The 24,634-nt window shown below is 43.2% G+C and overlaps 2 protein-coding genes across 11 annotated transcripts in view; both read right to left on the bottom strand.

Moving 5' to 3' along the window:
* The window catches only part of PRDM15 (PR/SET domain 15), a 64,173-nt gene extending 63,063 nt beyond the window's left edge, over positions 1 to 1,110 (bottom strand). For all 8 annotated transcript variants that reach the window (XM_051629104.1, XM_051629097.1, XM_051629087.1 and 5 more), the window contains exon 1: positions 1,031 to 1,110. The gene's annotated coding sequence lies outside the window, so the exon portion shown is untranslated. The remainder of the gene's footprint in view (positions 1 to 1,030) is intronic.
* A 1,986-nt stretch (positions 1,111 to 3,096) lies between these two features.
* The window catches only part of C2CD2 (C2 calcium dependent domain containing 2), a 42,626-nt gene continuing 21,088 nt past the window's right edge, over positions 3,097 to 24,634 (bottom strand). The window contains exons 7-15 of one of the 3 annotated variants that reach the window (XM_051625245.1): positions 23,986 to 24,094; positions 21,031 to 21,092; positions 18,590 to 18,729; positions 18,126 to 18,297; positions 17,209 to 17,322; positions 15,402 to 15,529; positions 13,547 to 13,859; positions 11,732 to 11,768; positions 8,093 to 8,132 (exon numbers count right to left, since the gene is read on the bottom strand). In XM_051625245.1, the coding sequence (XP_051481205.1) occupies positions 11,743 to 11,768; positions 13,547 to 13,859; positions 15,402 to 15,529; positions 17,209 to 17,322; positions 18,126 to 18,297; positions 18,590 to 18,729; positions 21,031 to 21,092; positions 23,986 to 24,094 (1,064 nt within the window). In that variant the 3' untranslated portion in view covers positions 8,093 to 8,132; positions 11,732 to 11,742. Of the gene's footprint in view, positions 8,133 to 11,731; positions 11,769 to 13,546; positions 13,860 to 15,401; positions 15,530 to 17,208; positions 17,323 to 18,125; positions 18,298 to 18,589; positions 18,730 to 21,030; positions 21,093 to 23,985; positions 24,095 to 24,634 lie in introns of all 3 variants that reach the window. The other 2 variants (XM_051625234.1, XM_051625226.1) reach the window with 2 other exon arrangements.

Below are 24,634 nucleotides of genomic sequence, written 5' to 3' on the forward strand. Positions count from 1 at the left end.
GTCCACGCTGCTGCTCAAAACAATTGGTACCTATCTGGCAGAATATCTGGCAAACTACACCGAGGCCTTGTCCGTCTAAGCAATTACAGCAGCTTTATCAGCGGCTGTTGAGAGGGGGAACAACTCCAGCACGAGGCAGAGGAGGCACAGACGAACGAAGCGGGAGTGGGAATTTGTGCCTTCCCAGCATTTCCCGGCATCGCGCTCCCGAGGCACACGCGAAGTTTCCCTACCCAAGGCGGGCAGGAACCCAGCGTGCTGCAGGAAACCTGTGCGGGTGCCTGAGGCCCCGCAGGCCGGGGCTGCCCGCCCTCCCCCTTGCCATCCGCACCCCCCGCACCCCCCTCCGGAGCGCAGGCCCCGGGAAACCCGCGGCGGGACCAGCACCCACACGTGGTCACCGAGAGATCCCCCCATCTCCCACCCCCCCTGCCAGGAGCCCCCCCCCCTTCCCCGGGAGGCGAATCCCGGCCCCCCGAGCCGCCCCCAGCCCCGGGGGGACACGCTCCCCTCACACGCCCGGCTTCCCCAGCCCCCCCCCCGTGAGGACAGTGCCCCCCGGCTCGCAGCCCTCCCCTCCCCGCCGTCACACAGCCCCGCACTCCCCTCCCGAGCCGCCGCGGGGGGCGTGCGGGGCGGGGCGGGGCGGTGCGGGACGGGGCCTGTCGGCGGGGCGGGCGGGTGCGGGGCCCGGCCCGGGCGATCCGGGAGCGGCTCCGCCGGGTTTTGCCTCGGACCCGCCCGTCCCCCCCCCCGCCCCTCCCGCCCCTCCCGCGCGGCGGCGCGGCCGCTGTAACAAAGAACAGGCGGCGCGGAGACGGGGCGGGGGAGGAGGCGGCGGGGCCGGCGCTGCTGCCGCTGCTGCCGCCCCGGGCGCCCGGCCCGGCCCCGCGCCCCCCCGGGCAGGAGCGGCCGGGGCGGGGGTCCCACGCGGAGGGTCCCGCCCGCGGGCCGGGGGGGTGGTGCGGGAGGGGGGGGGGGTTGGGGGGGGGTGGCGGCGGCGGGCGGGAGCGCGGGGAAGCGGCGTTACCTGCCCGGGGAAGGGCCAGACCCGGATCGGATCCGGGCTCCGGGTTCCGATCCGCTCCGGAAACCACGCGCCACCGGAAGCCGGCGCGGCGGGCCGCAAAGCAGGGCGGGAGGTGTAGTCCGGCGGGGAGGGGGCGGCGGCGGCGGCGGCTGTGGGGGCTGCGGCCCGCCCGGCGGCTTCGTCGCCCCGGCTCGGCCCGGGCAGGGCAGGGTCTGCCCGGCGGCCACCGCAGCAGCCTCAGCGCCGCTCTCGCCCCGCCCGGCGAGAGGAGCCGCGTCCGTCTGGGCAGGGCAGGGCAGGCGGGGGCCCTGGTGTGTCCCCCCCGGTTAGTCCCGGGACGGGCGCTGAGCCCGGGCCCCATCCGCCCGGCATTCCCGGGGCCCAGCCCTGCGCTTCCCGGCAGCCGGGAGCGCGGCCACGCCTGCCATTGGAGCAGCACCCGGCGGCGGCTGCTTTCTGTTTGACCTCTCCCGCCGAGGCCGGGTGCCCGGGAAGCCAAGCCCGCGGACGTGGGGCCCCCTTCTTCACAGGGAGGGCAGCGCTGAAGACCCAGCGATGATGGGAAGAAGGCTCCGGCTGTGTCCTCCCAGGGCACGTGCTCTTCCCACAGCTGTATCTTCAGCAGCTGGCCAGGTCCAGGCCCTGCCTCGCTGCTCACCCATCCCACATCCCCTTCTGCACAAGCACCCAGCTTCAAGCAGAAGGTGTATCGTGACTCTTACATGCTTGGGTAAGCTGAAAGGATGTAGGGTTTGAATTTTAAAAATGTTGCTTCTTGGCAAAACAGTGTTAATTTAAGGAGGGGGAGCAGTTCATTCTTTTAAAAACGAAGTTTTCAATGAGCACAGGAGTAGTAAGGGGAATTTTTCAAGGCCCCAACTGTATGTACAGGTAACTTGGTTCTTCAAAGACATAATTTTGTATATGTTTTTACGTATTTTCCCTGTACATCTCAGGGCTTATTCACATTCACAATTCTTTGGGCTTTCACCTAGGTTTCTCTATCATCCAGTGCACAACGGTGGTTATCCTCCTTGCAGTGCATTCACTTTGCCAGAATAATTATGAACTAATTCAGGGTGAGTACGTTTCTGAGCTGAAGCAGTCTGGATTTACAGTGCACGGGAGTCTGGATTCTGCAGCTCCAAACTTAGATTTTATTTTAGTTATTTATTTTTGTCAGCATTCCTGCCTTTCTGCAGAGTTAACACCAGGCTGTGAACTTGCATCCTACAACAGGCTGGCTGGGGTAGAGAGATGAAAAAAACAACAACAACCCAACCTTTCCATTCGTTGTTTAAAAGTGATGAACTAGAAGGAAGGAGGATGGTGCCAGACTCAGTGCTACATCCATTCCTGCTCTCACTGATGCGTCTTGTCACTTTTGCTAGCATACACGAATGGCATCACACAAGCTGAGAAACGTCACCCAAGATTAGAGTAGGAAGGAGAAGGTTTGTTGGGAGACTTAGGAAATTTAAGCTAAGTACTTCCCCATCACTTTGGGAAGGGAACTAAAACCACTGTTGTGGTTATTTTCATGTGAATGCCTCTTGGTGGGTTTTCTTGGTTTTGGTCCCCACCCTTCCCCCCCCGTCTAATGGGGCTTTGTAGCAGCACTAATTTAGAACATAACTTTTCAGTAAAATAAATAATCACAAGAGAACCTTATTCCCAGGCTGTGCTCACCTTACTATTTCTGTCTTCTGCAAAGGATCTAGGCCCTAAAACTCTTTGCCCTCTGCCCCCAACATTACAAATGGTTTCAGGACAATACGACATAGCTGAGTGAAAAAATAATGATTAACTACAATGAGTTCCACAATTCCTCCTTCCATTACATTATCACTGAGTCCATGTTTTAAGTAATTTCTCAAAGGAAGGAGCTATCTGACATGGCCAGGGTTATCAGAAACAACCTGCAGTGTCAGCACAGCATAGGTGGAGAACTCTGCTCTTGAATAATCGGGTAAATGGACTGTGTTAAGCAGCAAGTCTAACCAGTGAAGGAGAGCAGAAAGCTGTCTGTTATGCTTGGCTGACTAGGTATGTCATACAGCACACTATACAGAGACAGTTGGCTTTTATTGTATGTATAGCAGTCATAATTTCTTTAAAAAATCCTCAGGCTTTTTAGTGATATAATAAATCTGTACATCATAGACTTCTTAATTGCACCAACTTAATTTAGTGTACACACAGAAAAAGAAAGAAAACACTACAGAAGTGACTACCACAGTTGAATGCTAGAAAAAAATATTTTACCCCACCTGGAATATGAGAAGATAATACATTATTGGGAAATACAGAGTTACAGTATTGGAAAGACCTCAGACCCATCCTTCTCAGCGATTTTCATCCCGTGCCAGCACCTTGCATAGCAACAGTTTGGATATCCTGAAATTATGTTATTCACCCTAACCTAAAGTAATCACCCTTGTTATACAGTTAATCTTGAGTTGTTTGTCGCCAAGGCTGTGGCTTAGCAATGTACAGAAGCTGAGGTTAAACACATGAATAAATCCACTTAGGTCCTGGGGAGGTCAAAGTATGAGGTCAGCTGTTCCCACTCACAATGGGAATGTCTAAGCCTGGAGTTACACTATACTTCATTCTGTACCAGGATAAGCACTTATCTCAAACTTCAGCTCTACACTTAAAAAAATGAAATAAACTAAAAGGAAAAGCCACACGGCTCCCACCTTGTATAGAGCTCTTGTTCTTCGTAACACCTAGAGCTACCAGAGCTGAAAAAGATGTTAAAACAAGAGCAAGATTCTTATTTTGCTTCCCCATACACATTTCATAGCATTTTACGTAGTCAACTTTCCTTCTTCCTATGATACTTTGCGTATCAAGAACACCAAAACTTTACAAGAAATAGATAGCAGAAAAGCTTCCACTTGAAAGCCACGTAGAACCAGCGAGGAGATGCAGTACCAGGAAATGCTGTAAAATTTCACTGATCCCCAAGGCTGGTATCATTGCCAGGTAAAAAAAAAACACCTTGAAAAAAGCAGCCCTGTAAGCCAAGTCCTCTCAAGAGCAAGCCAGTAACTACAGGTCTGTATGACCTAGAGCTCCAAACTCTCTCCCAAAGAAAGAGCAGAGGAAAATCTACCAGAAAGCATAAGAATAAAACCCAGTATTTATGCCTGCATAGTTTATGACCTGTCCATTAAGTTGAATAAATTTGCCCAGGGTATTTTGCTTTTTAAATTAATATGAACTTTTTTCCACCATGATACTCCTTCCTGCTGCCTATAGTTCACAGGCTTCATATGTAGTTAAAGAGTGAAATGACTGTCATTTCTTCCTGGAGTGAACTGGATATGAAATACCTGTTACCTAGGGATAAAGTACCCCCTCCCTCTTGAAAGTGACTTTTAAGCAAGTTACCTAGCTTGTAGGTATTAGGCAGGTATTAGCTTGAGATATTAGGCAGTTTTATTGCTTTAAACTGCATAGAGAAATTTAATTCTTGTACTGCTTAGTTGGTCAAAATCCACATTAAAGCCAAGGCAAATCTTGGTCAAGTAAGGATGCAGGTTTTCCCCATCAAGGCAAATAAAAAGCTAAAATGCCATGAAGTACAACAAGCCACAAACTAACACAGATTACGAAGGTTCGATTACTGGCAGAAAAATTCTTAAGAAAGGAAAAGCATCATCTCTTAGTCCTCAAAAAATAAGTATCATGCCTTCTTTGCTGTACATAACATCTAGAAACACGTAAGTGTAAGAAAAGAGACAAAAAAGAAGAAACATTTCACAGGTTGTTTTCAGGCTATTGTTCTGAAGTAACTAAAGTAGAAGACAAGTTTTCAGTGTAGTATCATGCAGAAATTTGTTCTGCTCTTCTCATGTGGAGCTATAAAAATTATGAAGATTGCAAAACATAAAAAAGTGAAAAGATTCCCTCTGGCATCCTCCACACAACTGCACAGGTGACATGCAGCACTGAAGAGAGGATACACTGCAGTGTTAGTTATGCCAGATTACAAATCCAGTCGTTCCTGTCCAAACCTGTAGCATAGCTCCAGCTGCTTGTCAGGATGCAACACACACTGACCTCAGTACTACTGTACAAAAAAGTACATACTCAGATCTCCTGATCTTAAATGACAACCTAATCTCAGAAGGTGGGAACAGGATTCAATATTATGGGCCTTTGCGGCTGTCATGACTGAGCAACTCAAATGTCCCTTTATGTTTAGTACCTTATTTTGTTTTTACAGCAGGACATAAATTATTTGTAGAGGAGCAGGAATAGGTGAGGAGCAGTCTAGCCAGATATGGAGGTCAAACATCAAACCAAATGAAGTTTATTTTCCTGAGGAGTGAAGGCAATTACAAAACAGGAATCTCTTTTTACCCTAAAATGCCTTGCTTTCCTCATCTTAATTCATCCTCTCTCAATATATGTCAGCCCAAATCTTTACACAGTTTGCAATACAGAATGTTCTTGGTTCCCACCATCATCAAGACATGCATTTAGGCAATCACCAAGACATTAAGAGAGAGGAACCACAAAACATTTCTTCAGTGTGTATCTGTTCTTTGGGGTAAGCTACACACAAACTCCAGTCCTGTATTGCACAAGTTATTCAGTGTTATTTCCACCCCATTCTACACCACATGATAAAGCTTCTGTAAATTAAAATCCCAGTTCAGTAATTTAAGCAAACTTAAAGGAGGGCTACATGCTCACTTTACATTCCCAGTTCCACAGCTCTTTGCTTCTGGTATTAAGGGGGTGCTACCCACCAAGCTCAGTCTTGTTTTGATTTCTTGAAGTCAGTGACAAGCTGTGGTCTTCTCCCTTGGCAAACAAGACAGGATTTAAAGCACAGCAGGGATTTGACCCTCTCACCCTGCCCCATTCAGCTCCCGGTGAATTCAAGGGATAAAAGAGAGAATATAACATCAGTTTTTTTAATGCTCATATATCATAAGCCACTGTAGGACAAATGAAGAAACCTAACTTCTACTTTTTATTAAATTAACAATAAACTAAAGTGTTGACGCACATTCAAACTGGACAAACATTTATTACTGAACTGGGATTTCTAAGCATCTTACAGCTCTAAAAGACTAATTTGTAACCAATTTTCAAAATACATAATATTAAAATGCCTTCAAGTGTTTTCATAATAAGCAGCATGCTTAAATGTACAACTACTTGATAGTCTGGACTGCTGTACTACCACAGTGATTTTAGAAGGTTACACATAAACAGTATTTTTAAACAGTAGGCTCAGTTAAAAGATTTTGACAGTTCATTTCTTCTAATATTTTCTTTGTAAAATAGAAACCAAAACCCCTCTATTTTTACATACGCTGTAAAAGTATTTACCAGTGAATACAGAGTTCATCAGAAGTTTTGAAAGGTGTTTCTGTTCTTCAGTCACTTTCTATTTTTGAAGAACAGTTTAAGCTGAAAGACCAAATATCTCCCAAAGTGTTGGAAGTCTTATGGGGAGGAAAGGGCAGGGGGAAATCAGTGTGGGCAAAGCAGGCACAAACCCGTCATCCATTCATGTCAGTAATTTTGATGGAATGGATGTTTTTCTTGGCTAAAGACATCGGGCTTGGTCCTTTGTCCTCAGTAGGAATGTAGATGATGGAAATGTACAGGTATGCATGAAAGACAGTACGTGTGAAACAACTGACATTTTACTTTTTTTAATAGCCAAAACAAGACCCATGCCTTTACTTTCATAACTTTTCCTTTTAATTTAAAGGAGCCAGATGCAATATTTAATGTGGAAAAAAGTAAAAAAACTCCTAACCCACCCCTCACCACATGACAAAACTGGTAGAGCTAGAAATTGAAAGACTATTAAGGGAATTGTTATTCTTTTTAAAAGCTCTCTTCACAACTGTGTTTCCTAAGATCTCAGTAAGTGTTTGGCAAGTAAAATAAGCTGTCTAATGAAAAGGATTTTAGGGATATATATACACTCTATCCATCACTTATTGCTCCTAGCTTCATGTTTCATAAGATGGCTACTACACTTGTCTCACAAGTACTTGGGAGAAAGAACTGGAGCCCCATAGGTTGGTTTTTGCATTAGCAACACAGCTTCTCACATAGGGAAGAAAAGCTACATATAAGAATTTGTAAATGTTTTGTTTGTGAGTAGACTCAAGCAGACTTTTACAAAAGTTCTGGCTATTTTTAGGCATAACTTATGCACAGAACATTAAACAATATGCTAGTATAAGTATTTGCATAATTAATTTATTTATGGCTAGCATTAGAGGCATCTCTCCACCTACATGGACTGAGCAGTTATGACAGCAGGCTACAGTTATTACAGTAGGCTATCTTAATCAGCATTTCAGTTCTGCTTCTGAAAACTTACCCATTTCCAAATTACAATACAAACTGGATCTGGGTCTCTGTTTTTCCTTTCAGCCTGACTAGAACATCAAGTTGAGACTTGCATTGCTACTATTCCAGGCTGCAGTTAGGAAGCACAGTGGTATCTTCTCTCTCTAGAGTGGTTTGGACATATAGCAAGTATGATGTTTCATTTCTCAGCTCCTTGTTAATGTAAACTAGGAACCTAAATGCAGGTCCTCCCCACCTGCACCACTCCCCATCCTCCCCCATGTTCTACAATAAACCACACGATCGTCCAAGAGCTGTCGTGATACAATTAGTCCTGCTTGTATTTGGAGGAGCAACTTCATAACCAGAGAGGAAAAGCATTCTGGAAAAATAAGCAAAAAAGCTTCTGTTTATTCCTGGACCACTGTATCAGGGAACATCATTTTATGCAAGTCATCAGCCATATTTGTATCTCTAGTGCTGCTCTGTAAACAAACGGTCAACTGATGTGCAAGTATCCCATCAGAGAGTGTTCAGGATTATACACAGGGTTCTGCCGAAGCACCATTCAGTTTGTTCTTGCTTTTGTTTTTGGAAAGGAGCTTTCTGCTCAGAATACGTGACAGTGTGCCTCCCTTCTTGCGTGTTTCCTCTGACAGTGGCTGCTGCAGGTAGACAAGATCGTTGTGCGATTGACTCATTCCTGGATCCTTCTGATGATGTCGCCGTCGGAAAAAGAGCTTTGCACTTTTTTTCAAAATCCCACCTGCAGAAGCAAACAGCAGAGGGGCAGGACACTTTAGACAGAACAGGCTGCTTTCCTCTTGGAGCCCACCTTTAACTGTAACTGCAGCACGACTGAAAAAAGCCTTGGTTCTAACATTTCCAGTTGAAGCATCACCCCGGAGACTATTCAAATAATCTCAGAAAGCTAAGAGCATGCTGAATCTAAAGGAAGGATATTGATGGTTTGTAACTATTGACAGGCCGTAATAGTATGAATTCCACCTTGGATCAAGCAATTTGAGATACTGGCAAATGTGAGCAATTGTTGTGCTTTCAGCCAGAGGCACACGTACATACACCACATGCTACTGAATCCTCCTTGCCCCACTGTTGCTCCAGCTCTCTCCCAGCTGAACACCACTGAGAAATTCAGACTCCGTGGAAATATGTATTTCTCTGCTTCTCCTCATTCCATGCAAGTATCATGCAAACTGCCATCATGACAGACTGTGGTAATTCTAGCTATATGCATATACACTTGTACTGTTAGCAGAAATGTTCAGGAGAGGAGAGCTCACATGTACTCCTAGAGGGGCACTAAAGAGAAAAGGAGTTTTCTTTCAGTTCTTTCAGAAATAGTGCTGTTGACAAGGAAGGAAAGCTACCATGATACATGCCTATGAGCAACCAAATATTACTCTTCTGATTTCAGCTTGTAAAGTCATTCCACTAATCTTGTAGAAGTCTCCTTCCTTAGACTTTTATTTGTTTCAAATGCTCTTCTGAAAGCAATGTTAGTGGTCAAACATAAACATGCACAGCATTTGGTATGGGTTGCACACTGGGTTCTCTCATGTCAAACAGGCATATCCAATCTTTAAAATACAATAAAAGTACAGAGTATTTTATAAAAATAATTAAACGGAGGCAGTAATGTCACTCTTTTTTTTTTTTTCAGATATCAAAGGAGCTGAAAAGGAAAGATTAGCCTGTGATGCACAACACGAAGGTGGCATTTTAACTTGAGGTGAAGGACACTGTTGGTGCAGAAGACCAGTACCAGCCGACCTGCATGCAGTAGACCCACACAAGCCAGACAGCATGTGTTCTATACTAATTTGGTAACACCACCAGAATAACAACCATGAAGCATTTGCTATTTTAAAACCCTGTTAGGAATAGCAATTCACTTCAAGAAAATTAAAAATAATATTACATCTGCTTCCAGCAGGTTCAGAAATTTGCTCAGATCCCTTCTGCAGTAAATTAAGTTGCTTTATTTTGCTGTATTCCTTCCCTCGATTCCATGTCAAACCTATTATGCAGCCAAGGCAATTGCAGCTGTCACTTCACCAGAGACTCAGGACTCCTGTTACCAATGCTGGCCACCAGTCCTCTTCTCTCTTTGCAAGCTTGGGTTGTTTCTGCAGCCACCGTTCTGCCAAATTCCACCTTTCCTTTCCATGTGCACACATGTGCCTTACGTGCAAGGCAGCTCGGCTGCAGCTGGCAGGGACGCAGCTCTGAGCTACCAGCAACACTGCCTGGTGTCAGTACATCAGCCCCAATGTTAAAATAGCAACAGTTTTGTGCAGAATTGGGTAGTGCTGTTGTCCAAGTGCCATGAGCCAATTTGAATGAAGGAGGACCCAGGTAGCAAGCCAACAAGGAGCCTTCTGGCAGTCAGACTAGTACGCGAGGACCGTCATGTCCCTGGCAAAGCTTCCACACCTCATTACCACACCACTATCAAGTTTCCCAGTTCTTTCTCAGTTCAGCTATTAGTTCCTGTCACTGCACGGTCTTGATTCTGCTTTTGCTTCCATTGCAAATGGCCACAAAAAGCAACACACAGACCAGGTCTTTCATGCCATACTGTGCAATAGCTAGAATGACATATTTGTCCCTGAAGGGCTTGACACAGGCTGCGTGTCATTTTGCACTGCAACAGCTGCAGAATAGGTATTTCATGGCAGCTCTGTTGCACGCAGCCAGATGCTTCTTTGTTCAGAACAGAGCAGTTCCAAACATGCGCTTGGGTTCATTACTCTGTATTTTAAGTATGAAGTACTCAGCACCTGAAAGAATATTCTATCATGCTGTGTCTTGCTGCTACTGAGACTTTTCTCATAGGGCACCATGGGATGGAAGCAGAAGTCAGCTGAAAGCAACTGGAACTCATGGATTTGAATCTTGAGTGCTCTCCCATCACCCTCTGGTTGATCTTTTTGGCAAGGCAGGACTACTTCAAGCTGTTGTCAACAGCATAAAAGAAACTGTTCAACCCCACGATAATGACAGTTGTTAATATGCAAAGGCTGGGGGGGATGGATGAGGCTTTGCTGCTGTGCAGCTTTTGTTTTAGCAGTCACCTGTTCTGCCCAGCAGTCTTGGCAGCTGCAGCTGAAGCTGTACCAACAGGACTAGGAAGACAGAAGGGTTTAGAAGACAGAAGTAGCTATTTAGTCCTATCCATTCAGACTGATTTTCCATACTAGGAAACAGAACCAAACCAAGAATGCTGCAAAAATTGCGCCGGTGGCCTGGAACAACTCGCTGCACCTGAAAAACAGCAGGCAGTGCTTCCCTGAGGGCAGCACAGGCTTCACACAAGCACCAGCTCCCCTGACATGAAAGCCCCCTGTGTTTTTGGAAGTACTGAGGTAACTGCTATCTGGAAGCTTGCCATGTCCCTGCTGACACCCATCAGCCTCCTGCCCGTTTGGTACGTGCTGCCTGACAGCGGCTCCAGCTTTTGTGGAAGCATGCACCCCTGCTGAGAAGGCAGGGTATGGCAAATCACAAGTTTAGTGATGTTCATGCTATTTGCATGCTTACTTCTCGAGTTCAACAGGATCCATATGCCAACCCTGCCCCTAACACCAGGAGATAAGCAGAGAGCTTGTAAAGTATGTTGTACAAACTGACTGGTCTTCATAGGCTCCTCTACACTTGTTTAGGGTGTTCTGAAAATGCTTGTGGGTTTAGGATCACCCCTGAATCTCATTTCTGTTAATGAAGGAAGATCCAGGGGGGTTGGAACTAGATGATCTTCTTAGGTACCTTCCAACCCAAACCATTCTGTGTTTCTATTATTTCCTTCCACACATACAAGGTTATGAACAGAGATCACTTCTTTCCATTCCTTCCCAACTTCCAAACCAGCTTTTATCCAGGTGGCTTTGTAAATACCTGCTGAGGTCCTGACAGCTCTACAAGTTAGGCTAGAAAAGGTCTAGCAAACTGTAATCAGCAGGTTTAAAAATAAGCTTTCTGCATATACATATCCTGTTAGGAGGTTATACGTGGTTTGCATGAGCAGATTTTGACTGTCAACCAGATACTACAGGATAACGGAGGGAGATCAGGAACACAGAGCACCCCTCCAAGCCTTCCTGCTGTCCATTGTGTGACTCACTTGGACAGCACAACCACTGGAAGGAAGGTTTGTTACAGCAGACTAGCCAGCAAAGACACCTAAGCATGGGAAGGTAATTTTGGAGGGAAGAAAGAAATGGATGGGGGAAGAAGAAAATGGGTGTCAAACTACGTTTTGCTTCAGTTTTTACAGTAAGTGCGCAATTGTAAAGCTACATTTTCTTAAAAAAAAAAAAAAAAAAAAAGACAAAAAAAACTTACTGTATAAGTAATTAATTCTGGTTGGCACAGTAGTCCTCTTAAGTTTATAAAAGGGAACGGGTAAGAAAGAGGAAGTCAGAAAAGTAAAAAACCCCAAGAAATACACAAGAGAAAAAAAAAAAAAGAAAAGACAGTTCTAACTTTAAGACATTATTAAATACACAAAGCTTTTTAAAGCAGAAGGTGTTTTGTTTGGCTTTTTTAAAGGGAAATCATTTGACAAAGCAGAAAACTTGCACTATTCAAAGCTAACTGAAGGCAGGGGGATTAAAATGTTTTCCTACCTCACTCCATAAAAGCTACTGAACAGTGGCAAAACAGAGATTCAAGACTCCCATGAAGAGATCTGTCTATAAAGGGATTTGAGACAGCTTTAAAAAATATTTTCTCTGGATGAGGCAAATCTCTCACATATTAGAGATACTTTGTGCTTTTTAGCAGTCCTATATACATCATGTAAGCAAGGATTTTTAGAAGTCTGATCTCTTTGCAACACAGGGGAAAAAAAGCAACTAGACAATAGCTTACATATAAACTTCCACTTGCTTGTTTTAGAATCACATGTTAAAGAGGAGTTCAGAGCTCTGCAAAATCTCACCCAGCTTTCTAAACCTTTTCGGGCTCCAAATAAGAGGAATCTCTCAACAGCTAATCCCCTATCCCCACTGCAAACACACCCAAAACTTTCCAATGCCTGACCATCTCTATCGAATTGATTGTTGCTGCATCATTTTCATCTGCCAGGTGGAGCAATACATCTGTGGCAAGGGCAGAAAACCTTGATGCTCTAAAGCAGAGCGTTGGCAAAAAGGTCCCAGTGTATGCCTTGCGGGAGGCAGGAGGATTACAACAGTGTGGTAATATACTGAGGATTTATAGTAAGCTATTTTACAGTATCTCTGGGAAAGGAAGTTAATAGAAAATAATTTTTAAAAATATCAAAACAACCAAAACCAACAAAAAAACAACCAACAAAAAACAACACAAAAGAGGGATAGATATGGGTGAGAAACACAACAATCTCTGCAACTTCAACACGCAGCCCATTAGACTGGTGTGACACCTGTTTAGGGAACAGTCCACGGCACTGACTCGTGTCAGGCTTCTCAACAGCACCTGTGTTTACCACTTAGCCACAAACCAGTGCTACAGCCTCAGAGGTTAATGGATTTATAAAGAAAACTACAAGAAATCCCAAGACATTTTCAAACTGCAGCTATCCAGGTGTGTAAAATTATCTGACCCCTTATTTCCTTATTAAATTACCTTTTCTTCACTTTTCTTTAGCAAATTACAGATTAATGAAATCCGTGAACAGGGAGAAATTGTTCATAAGGAAGCTAAGAGAGTGTACTTCTGGTGTAGCTGTGGTGCTTCCTGAACACACACGTTAGTGAGGGCATGGGAGTCTTGTCTTAGAGATGAGAAGGAGTAGGAATATAACAGAAAGTGAATTTGGAACCCTGCTATTTTTCCATTAATAATGGGGCTGCTATTATAGTACAAGTCCTTGTTTGCAAGAACATGGTTTCCATCAAGGAACTGACAATTCAGCTAGTTATTTCTCTCCCAGAAGAGCTGGGCTTAGCAAGCTGTCCTTCAGCTTCTAAGAGCAGGTCCCTCTGTTTCCTGATGGGGAGGAGTGAAGAAAGCCTGACCTGGCTCAGAGACTTGTGCTCTTTGTGGCTGCTGGCAAGACAGCTTTAACAAACACCACAATCACAAGGAGTTTAAGGACAAAAGTCAGTAGGAAAGGATGACACTGCCAATTACGTTGAGCAGTCACTCATTAAAGTGGAGATAAGGATCACATACCTTTAGATTTTTTCATGCTCCCAGTTTCTGAAACACTTAATGAGCTCCCAGATACTTCTTCACAGGTCTGGTCTAAGAGCGTGCTGGTGTCCCATGGTTGGCTGCCATTCTCCAAACCCCAAGCCTTATGGGCACTTTGCTGCGGGTCAGTATCAGTTACTGTTTCTGAGGCACCTAATGATAGCTTTTCATCACAGGTGACTTCTGCAGCAGCTTCTTCCACAGTGGCTGGATCTACTTCTTTGCAGGAGGTGTCCATGGCTGCAGCATAGTCCATCATCAGTGCAGCTTCATTGTCCTGAGATAAAGAGGTCTGCCCAATGAAAATAAGAGACAACAATGACACAAGCCACTCTGCTGGAAAAGAAAACAAGCTTCCCTGCAAAAATTCTGTTCTTTTATCTTCTTTACAATTTGATTTGTATTGCTCAGGGCTATCAGAAAGCTACTTGAAGTTTCCTTCGCTCTATTAAAGGAGCAGAGCATATAGCCAAGTTTTAATCATGTTGTTACAACTAAATGACTGAAAACCTTTAAGTACATGCCTCCCACCTCTCCCCAGCCTCACTGCAAATAATGGGACTTTTTCCTGTGTGTGCTACTGTAAGGAAGTACCAGCATGAATGGACAATAATTTTTAAGAAAATAAACATCAAAGCATTTCATCTTGTAGAAGGACTTATTGGAAGCTGTACCAGCTAAACACAAATCCACACAGTTCCAGTACCTCCAATTTGTAAGCAGATACATCCAGCACTGTGGCAGCTCATTCTAGTTTGCCCCCCATCACCACAACACAGTGATGACAAGGGGGTCCATGCCCACTGACTTGGCTTTTCCTCAGAGCTCTTTAGGCAACCTGCACATAACAGCAAGGCTTTACAGCAAATGTCCCTACAACAGCCTGCAGGGAAAGGTCTTATGAGGTGAGGCTGAGGGAGCTGGGGCTGTTCAGCCTGGAGAAGAGAAGGCTGAGGGGAGACCTCACTGATCTCTACAACTACCTGAAAGGAGGTTGTGGTAAGGTGGGTGTTGGCCTCTTCTCCCTAGTGATTAGTGATAGTTTAAGAGGAAATGGGGTCAAGCTGTGCCAGGGTGAGGCTCAGATTGGATATTAGGAAACATTTATTTACAGAAATAATGGTGAGGCACTGGAACACGCTGCCCAGGGAGATGGTTGAGTTACCATCCCTGGAGGTGTTAAAAAAAAATGCATAGATGTGGTGCTTCAGGATATGGTTTAGTGGTCACAGGGGTGTAGGGCTGTTGGTCGGACTTGATGATCTTGAAGGTCTTTTCCAACCTTAATGATTCTATGATTACAGGTAGGCATCAAGCATCAGATGGGAAAGTGAGGGTGTGGATGAAGATAGTATGGAAGAATGCTAAATACCATGGGAGAAACAGTTTTCCGTTTGCTGTGTCCCTCTGGAACAGAGTCCGTGGGACTATGAGGTTTTTCAGAGGGTTTTGTTTCAACTACTTGGAAAAAAACATTGGAAAAATCTTTAATACTTTTTTTGTGTATCTTCTCTCCATGGGTGAAACACAGAGAAGGATTAATTATCATCTGCTCTCACTTAAACAGGTTTTCCCAAACCCCTAATCATCCCACTCCCATCCAAGGACACCATACATTTTTAGTCAGGCTGTCAAATCTAACAATCACGAACTAACACCCTTCCCAAACAAACCCACCCTGACTTGGCTTAACTTGAAACAGTTGCAACTCTCAGATCCTGCGGAGACTGCTGAATGAGAGACAGCAGATTGCCTGGTAATGTCACATCACACTCAGTGGAGCAAAGAATTTTCAGTACTAAGCATTAGATGTAAGTGTTGTTTTCTGCTCTACCTTGGACACCCCTGATATGATAATGGTGCTTTTCTTTCTAGGAGACTTCACCTTCTGCTTTGCAGACTCACTTAACTGCCGGATGGCTGCTTCTGCAACAGGATCGGTGCCATTCAGTACCAGCAATTCTGAGAAGAAAGCATTATTTCAGAGAGAAGAAAGAAAAACAGGAAAAGACAGAGCAAAGACAGGCTCTTGAGTTAAAACCCAAAGAAATTAGCAGAAATGGTATGAACAGCAGGCATACCAAAATATCTTACAATTCACTACCCAACTATTTGGTCTTGCCTTTCTATTGCCCTGAGCACACAGGAGGTTTCAGAAGCCTAGATAAAACATCCAGTTATTTCACTGCACTACTAGACTCTGGTGACTATAATCCAGAAGCGGTAGGTAGAGCAGCCAACATCACAAGCCTGAAAAGCCATAGTTCTAACACAGTACAAAGATGGTCCATGCTACTACTTCTTTAGGTAGCTATTTTGCTCTTTTTTCAGACATCCTTGCTTGCATTTCCAGATTTGCTATGGCACTATGACAGTATGGGGAAGGCAGAGTGGCAGTCACTCTGCTCTTTATCAGCTGCCTCCAAAGCCTGTAAAGTGCATCTCCATTTCCCCTCCAAACACTGCGTAGGAGTATGAAATACTCTTTAGGAGTATGAAATTTTCTTTAAATAATGCTCTTTAGTGAAGTGTGACCATTCCTGTCATCTAGTATGCAAGCACATTGGGCACAGCAAATACACTCTAATCAAATTTGGCAAGCTTAGGAACAAACAAGGCTAAGAAAGTTAACAAAACAAAAATTCCCATATTTAATTGTCTGAGGTGGGCTTTTCTAATAAGAGTTTTAACAACAAAAGAATACAGGCAGGAATAGCACCTGTGTTAGTTATACTGAGTAGTGTCTTTTGTTACTGTGATATTAATGCAGTAAAAGACAAGGCCTGAATAATTACGTTGCATGAAGTATCTTGAATACTTTTGAGTATGTCTGCACACTCATTATAAACATGTCCTTTTCCACCTCCCTGTCTCTTGCAAAGCCCCCAGGAACAGCTGAAAGCTTCTAGGACAGCATCAGTGGCACTTGCTAATTCTTACTGTTGTCATCACTTGGAATTATGGCACAGCCATGGCATCTTTTCCATAGTGCTTGTTGCTATTTTGCTATGCTGTTTGCAATAACTACTAAGTAAGTTACTGCCATACCAAATGCTCCTTTGTATTTCTTTCATTTGGCTTAACCTTTTGGTCTAATGAGTAATTCTTCCTGCTGTGTTGTATAAACATTTCAGAGCAATTCTCCTGCACTCCCATAGGAAGAAAATCACTGTCCAGATCAATGTGCTCTAAGTTGTCTTCAGATGAGTTTTCCAGTAAGTGCTTTTGTATCTTTAATATCATAAACAGTTATGAGAGTTAACTCAGAAGTCTAGCACTCCTTTAACATTTCCCAAACTGGCTTAGTAATACTGTCCTGCTTCATGCCTTTATAAAAGAGGGATCTTTCATTCAAAAGTAAGAGAAAAAACAGCCTGGCTCTTCTGCAGTCAATTCCCCTCTCCAAACCACAGCTCATTGTTATTGATTCAAAATTAGTAATTTAAATCACTAATTAAAACCAGACTTCTACTGGAAGACTGCTACATCCCTAACCACAGTACTTGCTAACAGAAACATCTCGGTGCCTGTGGAAGGGCAGCAGCCATATGGGTTTGCTGTTATTTTAACGAGATTACATTAATCCCATGTGCAGCAGAGAGAGATGTGTTCTCATTAGCAGCTTTAAACATTTCTATTACCTGTATCTGAAGATGATAAAGTTTTGCTGACTGGAGCACCATGAGAATGTAGAGCTTGAGTTGAGAAATCCTTTTCAATCACCTTTACTTTAACTGGAGTTTTCACTGGAGAATCTGAGGACCAAAGGTTTGTGTTTGTTTTTTTTTTTTGTTATTTAAACTATTCAAGACATTTATTATGAAAATAATAAGAATTTATTATATTATATATACTATATATACCAATGTTAAAGCCTGTTTAAATCATAAGTGTTTGAGAAAGTTGCTTAATACAAATTCTAAAGAGATGACCCCAAAAGACCTGTGAAGTATAGGAATTTATTGTTATTGTTGTTTATTGTAAAAGATCTGCTTTAACAACTTAAAAGAATGCAGCTCTTTGAGACTTCACACAAAGACTATTTAGAGGTTTTACTTTCATACTCATCCCAAGAAGAATCAGAGAATCTACTTCTGAAAGACAAGCTGAGAAAAAAAAATAAATCCTTTTCACAAAATGACACCAATCCTGAGAGATTATAACGTAGGTCAAGGTTAGAAGGCACAAGATGGTTTGTCATCAGCGAACACTGTAAGAGTCTGATACTTTTGCGATGTGTAAAACCATCCACCAAAACCAAGCTCTTCTGCAGTATTACTCAGCCATGAAGCTTTTACACAGTGTATGAAAACGAACATGAACCAATTCTCTTGTAAGAACAAGCTTTCATGAAAAATAAAAACCTGATTCTGAAGACTACAAACAATTCCCCCCCCCAACACATTAGAGAAGTCTGGAAAACAGCATCTTTCCTTACATCCCACTCACCTCCCCTCCTGCCAGCTTCTCCTGGTTCTCTCCTTACATCTCACTCCCCAACTTCTCCTGGTCCCCACGAATAACCCTAGAGTCAACAGTAAGAAGTGGACTTCCTCACCTGTGCTGAGTGGAGACGACCTCCCTTCTAGACGAGGTTTGGTTTTCACAGCAGTTACAGTAGTGACCACAGTCCCGCAGGGCATCACAGTGCGATCCTTTTCTACCTTAGTGGCTGGCACTGGAGAAGAGACTTGCCACGTCTTTAATTCATTGGGTTCTATAAAAGAGAACTAGGACAACAATAAAAATGTCAGGGTAGAAGCACAGCCAAGTAAGGACAACACTAACATTTCTAGCTAGCACTCCTTTAACATTCTTACTAATGTTCATGAGCCAAACAGCTAATTCTTTTGACAGACACAAATGCCACGTGAATTGTTACCATGCAGTCTGAACGCGTTACTCTAACTCAGCCACAAATGGCACTGTGCTGTGAGCCATAGTCCAAAGCAGAAGGCAAGAATTTGCAAGTACTTCCCAAAGTAGAAGACCCACTGTAAAACCATCCAAATGCAGTAATACCTCTGCACTAATGGATCCCAGCCTGGGCCCCATCTCTGGGCTGCTCTCACTGGCCCTGCTGTTCAGTGCAAAGCTTTGCTGGCCAGAAGGTTGTTTCCTGAACAAGTCTAGAGGTACAGTCACCTTTGCAGACAAAGGTCCTAGAAGAAATAAAATCAACAAAATCAGCATGTATCCGAGCTGTCAGTATGTGTAAGTGTGAGAAGATGAGAAAGGAGGTAGAAGAACATGCAACAGGGAAGAAAGGAGACATGAAACATTACTTATTTTCCACTATTTCTGGCCATTATTTTTCCCTGTATACACAGAATATTTAGGGGAAAAGAAAACATCTAATGTTTCCTTTCAGATAATACTCTGGATTCCTGGTGCATCATTAATCCTATTTTCTCTTAATTTGATCTTTAGTGCAAATTTGGTGGTTACTGTGTTACTCCCCTTACTTTATTATATACATTAGACTGGAGCAAACTATCAGTAAAATCACTGCACGATTTCAGGGATGAAATCCTAGTTTTCTGCGGAATTCAAAGAGAAATAGAGATTGATATTATATTCATATTATATCTCATCTTACTAATATGATTATGCCCTGAGTTTTCTATTCAAGTTTCTGGGAAAAGAACATCTAAGATGGTCTAGGGGGGAAGAAAGATGATTGCCAGTGCAATCAATGGGGATTTTTTTCTTTAAGAAACCAAGTTGGTAGTTACACTCTCAGTGGGATATGAAGTGTTACTTGTATTGCTTGAAAGACTCACTACTAAAAATGCTCAAGTACAGGCAAAACTAAACTTTATGCAAAGAAACAATACACATTTGCTGACAGTATGTAGCTCCCATTTTTTGGTTAAAAATAAAAACCAGCATCCACATCAGAAGATTTTTTTTTTAAGTATTTGCCTAAATTTGATTTCTCATTCCCTCAAATAGTCAAAGATCAAATACAAGGTATCACATTACTTTGTGCATCTAGATTATTAAAAATAAAAATAAATACAGTAACCCAAAACCAAAATCAAACATAGTCCACTTGGCTATATTACTTATTAACTGCAACTTACAAAAAACATTATTATCTAATATATTATTGACCAAGCCTTCCTCCAATATCACAAGACACCATGAGTAAAAACACATTATTTTTAATAACTGGGTATGAAATTATTTTTAATAATTGGTTATGAAATGCTTGGGCCAATACTTCTGACTTTTTCCTGAAATAAGCTGACAGAACTAAACCAGAAAGAAATAGCTGAGTGTCAAAAAGCAATGCTTCCTTTTTATTTGTTTTAAACCTGAAACCTGACATAAGAAGGAAAAAGCAAATGGATCCAAGAGGTGAAATACAATTGCTATTTCTAGCTACAGCAAAACTCTGTATTAGCAAAAGAACACGCAACATATAGAAGAATTTATGATGTTGTGTCATCGCTTCAATAAAGCCCAAGTAATGAAGTACTTGGAGCAAGTTTACAAAGCTCATGGAAACACCTCAACATGCTCTTTGGTTTAGTACCCACCCAGCCCCCCCTCAGCCCCCACTAGGGAGGTAATACGTCTCCAAATAAACCAAATGCTATAGCTCAGTGGAGGGGTTTTGTTGCCAGTGAAGGCTACTTGCAATCTGCAACAATGGAAGCAAGTAGTAAAAAAGTTTCAGCTCCCATGTTTTATATTTAATACAATATAATCAGAATTAGTGTGTTTTATACCTGGTAATTGCTAGGCAGCATCTAGGGCTTGACAAGGAAGGATTTAGGATTAACACCCTTCAGCCACAGAAAGACCTGGAAAGCTTAACTTGAAACCAAAATTGCTCACAGTGGATCTGTTAAAAAGTTTAGAAGGCTGAAAAATCATGCTATCAGCAGACGGAAACTCAAAACATTGACAGTATAGAAAAAACTCTTTCAGAGTTCAGAAACAGGCTTCTCTGTAACCTTAACTCTGAGGAGGACAAGAGACATGTGGACAGTGTAATCTCTCTTCTGTCCATGATTACCAATGGAAGTAAAGGTGTACACAGATAGTACTTAACCCAGGCTTGGGTATTGCCAAAGAACTCCATGGTTTTCCACAGATTTCCACTCTAGGACATAAATTTATAAGGGTAGGCTGATAGAGTTTAAAAACACACCCTTAAGCTATACATTTTCCCCAAGCTGTCCATTTTGTACAAGTTTGGCTGGATATTTTCAGCTGATCTCTCTTCCACAGCCTTTCTTTCCCCCTACGGCTGCCTAGAGCCATGCTTGAGGCATATCCCATTTCCATACCAAGACAAGTTGGCATAAGCCACCTATGCTTCAATGCAGGTCCTGAAATCTGAGGGTTTCCTATATGACTATACAGCTAGGTAGAACTAAAAGAGGACTTAGGTCAACATTTAGCAATGCTCATGAGCTGATCATGCAAAATAATTAAGTTTTAGTACTTACTATCCAACTTTCCATCTTCCACTATTTGCAGTTGCAATGCTTTTGATTTGGCACTTAGTTCACTGTGAAGTAAATGAAACTATGTTAGGTCTTTGAAGGCAAGCAGATTTTCCTTCCCATTTAGGTTCTCCCCTTTCCCATTCTGCTTGCCAACACCCTAACCTTTCTTGGCCTGCACTGAGCCAAGCAATAGCACTTGGTGACCAAGGCAGGCAGCACTACATGACAGCACTGCTGGGCACGCTGCACGTGTCATGTCTTTTTGACCTCAGGTAAGACTGACTAAAGGGATCAGAGTCAGAAAAACTTGGCTGGCTTCTCTCCAGCATTGTTGCAGAGTTTTGATTGCCTAAAATTTCAGAGGCTTTTCTTCTCCCCAGCAGTTGACAAGCACTTCAAGCTGATGTTGGTCCCTAGTCTGCTACACCACATCACTAAGAACATATTTTTTCCTGGCAGGATCAAATTTGTAAGTCAAGATGCAGAACAGGTCCAATCATCATCCACTGAAGGCAAATGCAAGCAAATAAAAGTAATTACAGTCTTATGTGAAAAGAGTCAGTATTACTGTCTGAAAATAAGACACAAGGACGTTGCAAGATAACAAGAACTAGTTTCTGTGTGACAGAACCAATCTGAACTATTAGCAGAATTACTGGCATATGCAGTACTTCATAGGATGGAGTACACAACAGATACAAAACCTTTCCTCTAATTGAGACAGTGAAGCAAACTGGGTACCTACTAAGGAATCTTCCAGTAAAACTTGGGTTTATAACCTTCTCAGTACGTCTTCTCCCAAAAAACCTTAACGACATGCATATATGTATTTTCTTTTGGTATGTCTGCATTTCAGGATGGTGTGATTTTGGTTGCAGGCATCCCATCTCCATTAGATGCTGTGAGACATCATCTATGCAGCAGGTTTTAAACTTTTTCCTATCACTCCCTTCCTGCACCTCCAAAACCTGAAAGAAAGCACACCTTGATGGTCCTGTTGTTGCTGCTCCCATGAATCTAAAGCAGAGCTTGACATGGTGGTCAGTATACCAGTCTTCAGACTGGTGGGTATTTTTGTTTTTGAAGAAGGAAAAGCAGTGGGTGGGAGGATGTGAACTTGAAAGAAGGTATGCAGCCAAATCTTCATCACTCATCTGTTAAAGTCTGCAAGCTTACCTCATGCACTTCTGAAAAGCAGCCAACGCCGTGGAAAACCCAGCATTATTCCTAGCATCAAGGCCAGATTCCAGTCAACTTAATCACATCCTGCCTGTCCTCCTTCTGCACTTTCAGTTGGAAAGGGCATTACTCTGACAAATTTCCTGTCCAAAATCACTGTGAACATGTCAACTCTGCAACGTGAGCATGGATGCAGTTCTACCAACAGATGGCTGAAGTGATTCACAGACCCAGTGGCTGAAGCACTTTGTGATACTCTAGAAGAGAAAGCTGCTCCAGAAGTGCTTTTTTCCTCCCTCTTATTGTGCAGAAGAAATCATATCCTTAAGAAAACCTTAAGTCTTGATAGCAACGCAGCACATTGTACTGTGCATGTCTGAAGGAAGAGAGTGTCCTATCTGTTTTTTCACTTGACAGCAGGAAGAGAAACAGTTCCAGACACCTCCATCTGACCACATAAAAAGATGGTGCCTTTCAGTGTTGTTCTACATCAACAATTTTTCTTTGCTCACTTTACTGACTTCTAACCATCTCCATCCCCTGCACACATGCAGAGGGGTCTGGTGTTCCCCAAGCCCTGAGCAATTTGTGACGACTGATCCCCGCACTTTCCTTCAAATCAAGCAGCCCCTGCCACTTTTCCCCTCAGCTCTCCCATTTCTGCAGTGCAATCCCCTTAATGTTCACAGGCGGAGACCAACAGGCTGTGATGAAGAGGCAGAAAAAGATCTGTGCACTCCATGCTCACTCCCCCCTTCCAGCTGAGGAGGAGCGTGCAGAAGTGCGTGAGGAGTCAGCTCAGGTCTGCATACATGCTGCGTTCCTTGTAAGCCAAGCCTCTGCTTTGCAAGAGGAGAAATGGATACAGTGGATGCCAGGCTGTGACTAGATAGTGAAGAAAAATGTCACACAAACCAAGCAGCATTACTCTCTGAAATATTTTATATGTATAGAAAGAGAAATGGAACTGCGATGGGAAAGCAAAGTTACAGAAAGAACCAGAGACTCCACTGTGCATTAAGTGCCTCTCACATTAATAATCTGGTAGCAGTATGTTGCATGGTAGCTGCTCTACCCCATTGCCCTGCAAAGCTGTTTCTGCCTGTCTGTGCACGTGTTTAAAGCCACTAGAGAAAAATCCCTCTGAGCCATGTCACCGTCACCAACTCCCCCTTCCTCAACTCATACAATACAGAAGCTACAGGGTATTTCTGCTCTGCTGCTTGAAAGTGGAAATGAAAATAATTTTAGAACTGCTCACTTTTGACCTTATTTACAGAAGCTGTGTGAATCACAGAATACTCTGCAGGCTGACTAGAAGTCCCATTTTTGTTTTACAAACAAAAACACTAGTGAGTTTTACACTCCCTTTTTAATCACAGCCTCCATTCTTCTCAATAGTCAGTTCTTTCACGCATTTACATTTCCCACTCAGGGAGGGAACAGAGAGACATCAGCTTTCCTCAAACGCAGTTTTCCTCAAAGTAACTTCAAAGCCTTGCTAACACTTTTCTTGGCACTGTATGAAAGCACAGGGTGATTTATTATGCCTACTAAAATCAGATATCCACCAGGGAAGATCTAGAGACCTATCTGATCACACCACCATGCAGAGAGTAATGAGATATCCTGAAGTCCCTACCAGCTCCAGATTTCTTTGAGGCCACCAAATTGGACATATTTCAAAATGGCATTCCTCCCTCAGAAACCTCACATAGGTAAAGTAAAAAAAAAATGCTTTACTGTAAAAGTATTCTCAGTAGGTAAGTTACTTACAAGGTAAACTCTTCCTTCCAAAAGAGATTTGCAGCATTTTTGGCTACAGAGGTGGAAAACTTCTGCATAGGGTCATTCAGCTGAACTATACACACAAGGTTTGTGCTGCCTGTAAGGGCAAAAAAAAATACAAAAATCAGCATTCAGTTATTAATATTCCATTCCCAGGAGGCACACTAACTCAAATGTAAGCAAAGAACTCCCTTCCTTACATGCTGCTTGAAGTAACTATTGGAAACACTTCCTCACGCTCCACAGAATAAATGTCTTCCCTTTGTTTGTACACCACCTACATGAATGGCAATGACCAAGACTGTCTCATTACTGTCCTATGCACACCTCTACACACTGTGAAACACAACAACTCAATTTAAATTCTGGCCTGAATTAAAAAAATGCAGGCACAAAAAGATCAACAAGGATGGGGAGACAGAATGTACAGCAAGGAGGTGGTGGGGTGGGGGCAAGCAGGTGGAGAAGTAAAGTTGCTTTTGGCTGCTTCAAAATAACATAAGTTTTCAAAGTTCCTACTGTGGTTTCTTTGGACATCAAAGCAAGCTGATTCTGCTAGCAAAGAAGTGATGACAGTAGTGTTAATTAACAATGGCTTTGTGGACTGTGGTTTTTAACAAGTTCATGGCATTTGAGA

This window comes from Apus apus, chromosome 1, assembly GCF_020740795.1.
Source record: "Apus apus isolate bApuApu2 chromosome 1, bApuApu2.pri.cur, whole genome shotgun sequence".
Classification (NCBI taxonomy): Eukaryota; Metazoa; Chordata; class Aves; order Apodiformes; family Apodidae; genus Apus; species Apus apus.